This window comes from Trachurus japonicus, chromosome 13, assembly GCF_045865225.1.
Source record: "Trachurus japonicus isolate A0001 chromosome 13, Traja_1.0".
NCBI lineage: Eukaryota > Metazoa > Chordata > Actinopteri > Carangiformes > Carangidae > Trachurus > Trachurus japonicus.
This window is the reverse complement of record NC_140919.1, coordinates 9,996,068-10,007,648: the sequence shown is the minus strand read 5'-3', so window position 1 is coordinate 10,007,648 and position 11,581 is coordinate 9,996,068. Positions and strand designations below refer to the sequence as shown.

At 37.4% G+C, this 11,581-nt stretch overlaps 1 protein-coding gene across 1 annotated transcript; it reads left to right on the top strand.

The window, feature by feature from the left end:
* Positions 1-902: 902 nt before the first annotated feature.
* On the top strand, positions 903-4,295 carry pou2af3 (POU class 2 homeobox associating factor 3; the record flags this gene model as incomplete). Its single annotated transcript, XM_085794619.1, has 4 exons — positions 903-1,007; positions 1,316-1,370; positions 2,198-2,487; positions 3,912-4,295. Coding segments are annotated over 4 exons (834 nt in total), but the record flags the coding sequence as incomplete, so codon positions are not given.
* Between the last annotated feature and the right edge of the window lie 7,286 nt (positions 4,296-11,581).

Sequence of the window (11,581 nt, the reverse complement as noted above, 5' to 3'; positions counted from 1 at the left end):
TGCTGCTCAGATCGATCAGATCAGATCAGATCAGATCAGATCAGATCTGATCAGCTGTTTTCTCTCTTAACAGTTGCAGCTTTTTTAGGTTTTTACGCGTCGGTCGCTTCTTTTTCCGCCTCTTTGTTTGTGTCTGTTTTTGTTTCGCGGAGCTCCACGCGGACTTTTTATTGCCCAACTTTAACCGTTTCAACCCCGATCACACACACACAGTCACACAAACACACACAAACACACACACACACGTGTATCTGCTTTAAGGTTAAGAAACAAACTTACATTTTCGCCTTTTTGTGCCGTTTTTCCTTTTTGTTTCCTGGTTTGTTTTCGGGAGCGCGGAGCATGAACACACAACACACACACACACACACTCAGGAGGGGCAGCAGGAATAGGAAACGCCGGGTCCTGAGTGGGGGGACTGGAGGAGGGGAGACCGGGGGCTCGGGGGTCTCCCAGAAAACACACAGAAAAGAGTTTTTAATTTACGCACAGAAACAGTTTAATGTTTATTATTATAAGACCATAATAACCACGTTGTTGTTGCTGTTTGTGACGTTTCCACCTGAATAAATGAAATAAAAAGAATAAAAACACAGTGAAACTTTATGAGGAGGAGTGGGGGAGAGGGGGGCTGGTGGAGGTGAAGGAACAGTATCGATGATGATAAAGATGATCAGCGATCAGATTTAGTTTTTATGTTTGGAGCGAGAGAAAAAGAAGAAAAAGGAGAAAAAGAAGAAGGAGAAGAGGAAAAACAGGAGTGGGAGGGGCTGAGCGGGGTGGGAGAGGGGAGGAGGGGGAGGAGGAGGGGATGAGGGGGTGTTGAGGAGTCAGTGTGTGTTATTGTCTGCTGCTGAACGGTGTTTAGTAAACACAATCTCTCTCTCTCTCTCTCTCTCCATCAGACAAGCCCAGAGTGTACCAGGGTGTGCGCGTGAAGACCACGGTCAAAGAGCTGCTGCAGAGACACAGGGCGCGCGAGGCCAGCAGGAAGAAACTCAAAACGGTACAAAGAAAAAAAGAAAAAGAAAAGAAAAACTCCCCCTTTTACCTCCTAACCCCCCTCCTCCCCCTTCTCCCCCCCCAGCAGCAGCTAACTGCCCCTAGCTGTCAATGATTCACTCCCAGTGGCAACAACATCAATACTAACGTGTTTTAACGAAGCAGCACACGCGCACACACGCACGCGCATGCATACAGACACTCAGAGTTAAAAAAAAAGAAAAGAAAAGAAAAGAAGACAAGTATAAAGTTTTGTCCCTGATTAAAAGAACAGATCTAACCCTCCTCCTCCTCCTCCTCTTCCTCCTCCAGATCTCTCAGGCTCTCTCTCAGGAGCTTCAGGATCTCTGCGCGTCCACGTTGCCAAGTAAGTTCACGAGCACGAGCACAAGAAGCAGAAGCAGCAGAAGCAGAAACACTGTCCAAGTCCAGAGACAAAAAAAAAAAAAAAAACTCCACCAAAGCTGCAACACAAACAGAGAGAAAGACACACACACACACCTGTATGCAGCCTATGCAACTTCTGATACAAATCCACACACACAGTCACACACAGAGTCAAACACACACACACATTCTTTATAAATTAAATCAATCTAAAAGCTGTAAAGTCAAACACACACACATACACACACACTCCTCTCCTCCATTCCCACTGAGCAGCTCATCTTCCTCTTCTTCTTATAAACCAAAGCTTCAGTCCAACGTGTTGCCTCATCATCCCATGACATCATCGCTCTCTGAACTTATAGGTCCATTATTATAGGTCTGGTCGCACGCGCTCTGCAGATCGATTGGTCCAACAACAAAAAAAAAAAAAAAAAAGAAAAGAAAAAGAAAATAAAGAAAAAGAAAATATCCAATAGCCTAAAAAATAAACTTTTATTTTGAAATTCAGCGTGAAGCCAGAGTTAGCGCTCACTCTGCCTGACTCAGCTCTTTTCTATATAGAGACCGAGCGGCTTCATATATTTCTATATATATAGCCTTTATATATCGCTACTATATGTATGTATATATGTATATATGTAGGTGTGACGCGCTGACAGCTGATTAACCTGCAGCCCGTGACGTCATTCCACCTGTGTTATTTACTTATTGAATATTTATCATCTCGTTTTCCAGACTTCATCCCTTCGTCATCGTCGTCGGCTGCTCCTCCTCCTCTTCCTCTTCCTCCTCACACCTCCTCCTCCTCCTCCTCCTCCTCCTGCATCATGGAGCTCAGCAGCTACAACAACCACAACAACAATAACCACCACAGTTTAATCCCGGTGCACGGAGGAGGAGACGCGTTCACGGACATCCAGCAGCAGCAGTTTGGAGACGTGATGTTGCCTAGTAACTGTTACAACAGCATCAATAATAACATCGGTGGAGGTGGTGGGGGCTTCAGCGGCGCCCAGCTGCCCCCCCCTCCCGCTCTCCCGCTGCCCTGGTGCCACGGACTCTCCTCGGACGCGGATTTCTACGGAACCGAGATGGTAAGTGTCAAAAAACGTTCAAAATAAAGGCTCTTCTATTAGTCTATGTAATACTTTCAAAATAAAAGCCGGCTGTGTAAAAAAAAACAGGGTGATGCAGAATGAGTGAGATGTTAGGGAGTCATGTTGTACTGATTAGTCTATGGTTTGTTTTAAATTATTATTATTAATAATAATCTTTATTTTTAAAGCACCTTTCATGCAGCCCAAAGTGCTTGCACAAAGCAATATCAGAAACACATCATCAACAAAACAAAGTACAGCAATAACAGTGATAAAAGAGAAAAATTAACCCCTATTAAAAACCAAATTAAAAAGATATGTTTTAAATTTCTTTTTAAAGGGACAACGAGGAGTTTCTCCATCGGCAGAATGAAAAGTTCCGCAACAATAAAAAAAAGTCTCATATTAATGTCCAGGGCCGTTGCTAGGAATTCTGGGGCCCCCTGAAAGAATACCAAAGTGGGTGGGCCCCTGACTTTTCCACTTTTTTTTTCTCAGACTACGTAGCCTATGTATTATCATTTTTTATTTAGCCTACTTTGTTTTGATAATAATGCAGCATTACTATGAGTATTAGTCAGGGTCTTACGCAGAATAATTCAGTCATACAGAGATTAGACTACTGGGGGCCCTACTGGGCGCTGGGCCCCTAGAATTATCATCACCTTTCTCCCCTATACAACGGCCCTGTTAATGTGGATGAATCTACGTTACCCACACTTGTTAATGGGCCCATTTTCAATAAATATATGGTTTTGTCACTATCGTTATTTTGTTATTATTAGTGGTGGCGGAAATGCTGGTCGACCAGCGTTTCTTTACTTTCGGTTTCTTGGCGAGTCATGAGAATAACGCCACCGAATCGCCGTTTATGGTCGGAACTACGACAGTATGTGATCGTCTTCCAACCTCTGACTTTAATTCTTGATGAATGAAAACATGAGTCTGTCTTGCACCGGTCAAAGAGAATTTCACGGTGCGCGCGGAGGCTCATAAATGTAGTGTGAAAACACTTCGCTTTTCCAAAACTCCTCGTTGTCCCTTTAAGAAAATATTGAGGAATTGCACTTAAAGCGACACTTGCACTTGCACTTAAAGGGAATGCGGCTTGACCAGCATTTCCGCCACCACTAATAATAACAAAACAACGATAGAGACAAAACGATATATTTATCGAAAATGGGCCCATTAACAAGTGGTAACGTAGATTCATCCACATTAATATGAGACTTTTTTATTGTCGCAGAATTTTTCGTTCTGCCGCTCGAGAAACTCCTCGTTGTCCCTTTAAGAACTTTCTTATGAACTTCTTAATTTTAGATCTCTAGACATTTCTTAAGAACATATTGGTGAATGAAGTTGTTTTATCGGCTTTAATGAAAGAATCAGTCATTAACATCAATCTCCTCCTCCTCCTCCAGGCTCCCTGCTCCTCTCCCGAGTCCCTGAAGCTCTGCAGCCCCGTGGACCACAACAGCTACTCCCCCCAGGACTCCTTCTCCTCCTCCTCCTCCTCCTGCTACGACTCTCCCACCAGGATCGAGTCCGGCTTCTTCTCCTCCGGCTTCTCCTCCTCCTCCTCCGACCCCTACCCCCACCCCCACCACCACCACTACCCCCCCCAGGACTGTTTCAGCCTGTCCCACTGCTGGCCGGTGCAGCAGCAGCAGCACGACGCCTACTCTGCTGCCACCGCCGCTGCCCCAGAGCATTATGGGTACTACGGCCCGTGGGACTTTGGCTATGGCTGCCAGGAGGAGAACAACCTGCTGAGGAGCTCGGAGATGTGTTACAATGTGTTATGATGCTGAGACTGTAAATACTGTATGATGAAGAGGAGGAGGAGGAGAGGGCCCGATATTTTTCTACTGATGATGATGATGTTGTTGTTTTTTATAATGTAGATTTATTTTCTTACCTTTTGATGAAATAAAAAAAAAACATGTTGAACTCACACCTGAGTCTCTGATGGATGATGTTTTAGCTTCTTTATTTGATCAAACTGGGTTCACTGAGCTGAAGGAAATACACACATCCAGGGAAGAAAGAAAGAAAAAAGAAAGAAAGAAAGAAAGAAAGAAAGAAAGAAAGAAAGAAAGAAAGAAAGAAAGAAAGAAAGAAAGAAAGAGAAACGTAGAAAGAATGAATAAAGAAAGTAGAAAGCATTTCTCTTTCTACTTTCTTTCTTCATTCTTTCCACATTTCTCTTTCCTTCATTCTTTCTTGGATGTGTTTATTTCCTTCAGCTCAGTGAACCCAGAAAGAAAGAAAGACAGAAAGTAAGAGAAATGAAGAAAGAAGAAAGATAAAAAGAAAGAGAAAGAAAGTATTAAGACAAATGTAGAAAGAAAGAAAGAAAGAAAGAAAGAAAGAAAGATTATGGGTACTACGGCCCGTGGGACTTTGGCTACGGCTGCCAGGAGGAGAACAACCTCCTGAGGAGCTCGGAGATGTGTTACAATGTGTTATGATGCTGAGACTGTAAATACTGTATGATGAAGAGGAGGAGGAGGAGAGGGCCCGATATTTTTCTACTGATGATGATGATGATGTTGTTTTTTATAATGTAGATTTATTTTCTTACCTTTTGATGAAATAAAAAAAAAACATGTTGAACTCACACCTGCGTCTCTGATGGATGATGTTTTAGCTTCTTTATTTGATCAAACTGGGTTCACTGAGCTGAAGGAAATACACACATCCAGGAATTGATTGAAATTCTTTATTCAGTCGCATCACACAATAGCAAACATTATCGACAAAATAGTGACTGAAAAGGCAGAAGCATAATGCTGATTGATGCTGATTAATGCCTGTCCTACAAACCAAATTAAGATACCCAGCATTTTTACAATATAAAACACAAAACACAAACATAAGACAACAACTAACACACAAACAAACAAGCTAATGAACAAACTAAACTAAACTAAACCAGAGAAAGAAAGAAAGAAAGAAAGAAAGAAAGAAAGAAAGAAAGAAAGAAAGAAAGAAAGAAAATTGTAGAAAAAAGTAGAAAGAGAAATGTAGAAAGAAAGACAGACAGAAAGTGTTGTGATATTTACCCCAAAATCGTATATTGCTATAATGTTTGGGATATTGACATTTGCCTTAGACATATGATAAGCTTGTGACAATCAGTTTAATAATGAAGCATGTAATCAACTTTTCTATAATTGGTGTAATTACTGTGTTTTGCTCTTACAGCCCAGAGAATGACATACAGGGGAAGTATCAGATACACACAGGGACTGAGTGTACTGGTTGTTTGATAAACAATTGGGATATCTGGTCTTCGTACCTAGTGTAACTGTGATAGTCAGCTGACGCAGGGGAAAGCTGACGAATGCGGGGGGTTGCGTGTCTTGTCCTTTTCTCTTTCTCTTGTCCCTTGTTTAATAGGAGCTATCAACAGCTGATCAGCACCAAGCATGAGATTGGGGTCAGACACGAGGTCATGGCGTACGGACTCCAGCCAATGAGGATGCACATTACATCAATTACATCATATCTTGCATTTGTGTAATCAGTAACTTTAAAACCGGACAGGGACAGGAGACAGCATCAGACTTCGTGAACTGATGCTGCTGCGGCATGTTGGTCAGGGAAACTTAGTCTGGTCCGGAGCTCTGTACACGATCTCTTTTCCTAGTTGATTCTTTTATAAATAAATATCTAAAATTTTGTAACTGAACGTCTCCTGCATACTTCATCAAACGAACACGCGAGTTCAAGTTTTAGAACTCTTCAAAAGAAAGAAAGACATAAAGTAAGAGAAAGAAAGAAAGAATAAAATGTAGAAAGAAAGAAAGAAAGAAAGACAGAGAGTAAGAAATTAAGAAAGACAGAAAGAAAGATAAATTAAGAAAGAAAGAAGACAAATGTAGAAAGAAAGAAAGAAAGACAGAGTAAGATAAATTAAGAAAGAAGAAAGACAAAAAGTAAGAGAAAGAAAGTAAGAAGACAAATGTAGAAAGAAAGAAAGAAAGAAAGAAAGAAAATTGTAGAAAGAAAGTAGAAAGAGAAATGTAGAAAGAAAGACAGAAAGAAAGACAGAAAGTAAGAGAAAGAAAGAATAAAATGTAGAAAGAAAGAAAAAATAAGAAAGAAAGAAGACAAATGTAGAAAGAAAGAAAGACAGAGAGTAAGAGGAATTAAGAAAGAAGAAAGTCAAAAAGAAAGAGAAAGAAAGTAAGGAGACAACTGTAGAAAGAAAGAAAGAAAGAAGACAAGTGTAGAAAGAAAGAAAATTGTAGAAAGAAAGTAGAAAGAAAGAAAGACGGAAAGTAAGAGAAAGAAAGAAAGAATAAAATGTAGAAAGAAAGAAAGACAGAGAGAAAGAAAGAAGAAAGACAGAGAGTAAGAAATTAAGAAAGAAGAAAGACAAAGAAAGATAAATTAAGAGAGAAAGAAGACAAATGTAGAAAGAAAGAAAGACAGAGAGTAAGAGAAATTAAGAAAGAAGAAAGAAAGACAAAATGAAAGAGAAAGAAAGTAAGAAGACAAATGTAGAAAGAAAGAAAGAAGACAGAGTAAGAGAAATGAAGAAAGACAAAGAAAGATAAATTACAGTAAGAAAGAAAGAAAGAAAGATAAATTAAGAAAGAAAGACAGAAAAATGAAAGACAGAAAGAAAGAAAGAGAAATGTATAAGAAAGAAAAATGAAAGACAGAAAGAAAGAGAAATGTATAAGAAAGAAAGAAAGAAAGAAAGAAAGAAAGAAAGAAAGAAAGAAAGAAAGAAAGAAAGAAAGAAAGAAAGAAAGACAAAAAGAAAGAGAAAGAAAGAAAGATTATGGGTACTACGGCCCGTGGGACTTTGGCTACGGCTGCCAGGAGGAGAACAACCTCCTGAGGAGCTCGGAGATGTGTTACAACGTGTTATGATGCTGAGACTGTAAATACTGTATGATGAAGAGGAGGAGGAGGAGAGGGCCCGATATTTTTCTACTGATGATGATGATGTTGTTTTTTATAATGTAGATTTATTTTCTTACCTTTTGATGAAATAAATTAAAAAACACATGTTGAACTCACACCTGCGTCTCTGATGGATGATGTTTTAGCTTCTTTATTTGATCAAACAGGGTTCACTGAGCTGAAGGAAATACACACATCCAGGGAAGGAAGGAAGAAAGAAAGAAAGAAAGAAAGAAAGAAAGAAAGAAAGAAAGAAAGAAAGAAAGAAAGAAAGAAAGTAGAAAGCATTTTTCTTTCCTTCATTCTTTCTTGGATGTGTTTATTTCCTTCAGCTCAGTGAACCCAGAAAGAAAGACAGAAAGTAAAAGAAATGAAGAAAGAAGACAAAAAGAAAGAGAAAGAAAGTATGAAGACAAATGTAGAAAGAAAGACAGAAGACAAGTGTAGAAAGAAAGAAAGAAAGAAAGAGAGTAAGAGAAATGAAGAAAGAAAGACAGAAAGAAAAAATAAGAAAGAAGACAAATGTAGAAAGAAAGAAGACAGAGAGTAAGAGAAATGAATAAAGAAAGAAAGACAGAAAGTAAGAGAAATGAAGAAAGACAAAGAAAGAAAGAAAGAAAGAAAGAAAGAAATGAAGAATGAAAGACTGAAAGAATGAGAAATGTAGAAAGACAAAGAAAGAGAAATTAAGAAAGAAATAAGACAAATGTAGAAAGAAAGAAAGAAAGAAAGAAAGAAAGAAAGAAAGAAAGAAAGAAAGAAAGAAAGAAAGAAAGAAAGAAAGAAAGAAAGAAAGAAAGAAACAAACATGTAACTCACTTCTGACCTGTGTCCTGAAGTAGAGGAGGTCAAAGGTCAAAGAGACCAGACTCTAGGGGTTAAACTCAGGGTCAAAGTTTCCAAAACTTCAGCTTCACCACAAACACAACAGGAAGAAAAACTGATGAACTTTCAATAATAAAAATAAAAGAGGATTGACATTTCATGCCTGTAACAAATGAACAACACGTTTTGAAACAACATGTAAAACATAAATTGAATTGAATTTATTAAAGGATAGCCTCTGTAGATGTAGCATCTCATTTTCAAGGGGGTTCCTCGACAGACATACACATAGAATACATGACAACAACACTACTTTACATTATAGACATACATAACATATGACAAATACAGACATCTTGCTCACACACTCTCACTCACATAAATCTAACATAGAGATATTGAATAACAAGGATCAATGATGTGAGCATAAAAAAACATAATAGTAAGAATAAAAAAAATAGAAAAAGAAAGAATGAAAATAAATAAATGAATGAATAAATTAGAAAAATTAGCAATTTGTTTTAAGATAGGAGTATAGTGACATCCTGAAACAATGAAAATTATAAAAGAACACAAAAAAGGAGGGAGATTATTCGGTAACACTTTATAATAAGTACACACTATTAAGCATTAGTTAAGCATCAAATACTGAATTAATCATTCATAACACACACATACTAATTAGTAGCCTATGTAGTTTATAAACACAGTTAAAAATATTTTACTCATCATCGATAAGCACTAACTGTATTTATAAAATACATACAGTACTAATGAGTATTCATGCGTTATAAATGAAGAATTCAGTATTTGTTAATGCTTAACTATGTGTACTTATTATAAAGTGTTACCGATTATTCCAATCCGATGGGGCTTTATATTGGAATTACCTTTAAAATAGATTAAAAAATGTAATTAAATTTAAAATTAAATTAAAATAAAAAAATGTAATGTGTCACATCATCTCTCACACATTCAGTTTTGTTTAATAATGTGTCAATAATCTTCTGTATAATGTTGAAAACAACCAAGAAAACAAATAAGAATCAATGATTAAAAGTGTAAAAGATATTATATTTAAAGAAAACCTCCACTTCTCTGTGTGTTTTCTAACCTCTATGATCATTAACATTGATTATAGATCAGAGTCGTACGTTAAGTCGTCATCATCACAGATTAATGACCTCGGTGTCTCTGTGAATACACAACCTCACGCTCATCAGCGATGACGTCAACACGGTGCGTTACCATGACAATCAGTCAGTCAGCGTCTCCACATCATTAATTAGCCTCGAGTTGTTTCTCATGTTAACGACGTTCGTGATGTAAAAAACACACAACTTCACTTTTTAATGAGCGAATAAACAAAAACAGAGACAGAGGCGCCGTCAGTGACATCGGTTTGTTTTGGTCTTTAGCATCAGAACAGACGGGTTGCTATGGAAACCCAGAGGAGCCATTAAACACCATGGAGATGTAACAGCTTTGAATGTTTTAAATGAATAAACCTGATTGATCTCAATGATTGATTCTCTTTTATTTGAGTTTTTTATCTCATTATTTTATCACTTTTATCATTGAGTTCATTGATTCTTATTTTCTTTCATGCTTTTCTATTATAGGCCTATAGTATAGTACAGTATTAAAAAAAAAGTATTGTTGTTTTTAGCAGGGCCGGCCCTAGGATTTTGGTGGACCTAAACAAGATTTTTGTTTGTGGCCCTGCACTCTAAGCGCAAACACCAAATCACTGGTTAAAACTGAATACAGACGTGTTTATGCCCTCTGAGGTTTGAGGCCATTTTCTCAAATTTAACATATTTTCTTAAATTTATCTTTTTAAGATACTTGCAGATGTAACAATACTCAAGTGTTTTATGTCTAAATATTAGAACCTCCGCTGTAAGCACACTGAGGCCAATTTGTCCTAGAACACTGTATAAAGAAATAATTTAGGTCTGCTTTTTGAAAAATGTCCAATCCCTTGTGAAAACACATCTTCAGTCATGAGAATGAACTGTTTTGGTGCTTGAAATAGGATATGAATACAGTAATAGATAAGTGTAGAAAACAAGTCTAAAATGAGATTTTGTAAAATCGCTTTTTGAGCACAAATGTTGTCATTCTGCCGTTCTGTTTTCACCAAATGTCTCAAATGTGAGATAAAAGAAGCTGAATATTGACTTCACATTACATATAAAGCTCATAGCGTGCTGCAGACCTCAGGATGTTTAAATGACTTGAATGAACCCCGGTACCTTTCTGATCATGTGGCCCCCCACCTAACGGCTGTGGCCCTAAACAACCGCATAGTGTTTATGCCAGGGGCCGGCCCTGGTTTTTAGTATAGTAGATGTCACAGTGTCAGTTTAAAACAACTAGAAGTTTGTTAATAGATGTTTTATAAAACATTTATTAACTCAGAAAGTCATGATTCATTCAGGTGGGTTATTGATTATCTATGAACTCACTCATTAACATTAGTCCATGTCTGTATCAGTGCAGCATCAACGTTCATCTGAAGAGTTTGTTAATGAATGAAATAAATAAATAAATAAATAATCTAATGAACCACTGATTTCTCATAATTAACTAGTTTGTAACTGATATAAAACTTTTAAGTATGAAAACACAAACATTAAACATGTATCTATACATTATAGATGAGCTGATTGATCCACAGTGAAACATTCACGACAAGTTTAATAATGTTTAACTAAAAGATTGACAGTATATAGTTATTATAAAGTGACTTTTATTTCTTCATCATTTTATTGTCACCATTTTATCAGTCGAGTGAATCAATCACAGTGATGAGCTCATTAGTTTATTATAAGTTTTTTTTTTCTTTTTTTTTTTACATAAAAAAATATTTTTTTTATTGCAACATGCACACTGGATAAAATACATGTTTCTAACAAAGCACTCTTAGTTTTACATGTTTTTTTGGAGTTTATTTTTAGTTAATCAGTTTATTTTGCAGCGTCACACAAAGGTCAAAGGCCAGATTCATGTGAAACTTCTTGTGTGCACATCGTCTAAAAAACCTGATGTGAACTTCAACCTGATGCAGCTGCACATTACATTATCCTTATTAATGATATTATTAATGTTCGTTGGTTATTAATCTTGTGTACTGAATTTCAGGCCGTGACTCCACAGTCACAGCTAAGTCGAGCTGGATTTGAGCGTCTCGTCGGACTTCTGTCCTCGTCACAGTTCACATGCAACATGAAAATTGAATAGGTGGCGATATGCGTCGTTTCAGCGGGTTAATACCGACCCCCGTCTGTTGACTTTTCTGTCACGGTGTAAAAAAAATGGAAATAAATAACTCAGAGTTCTC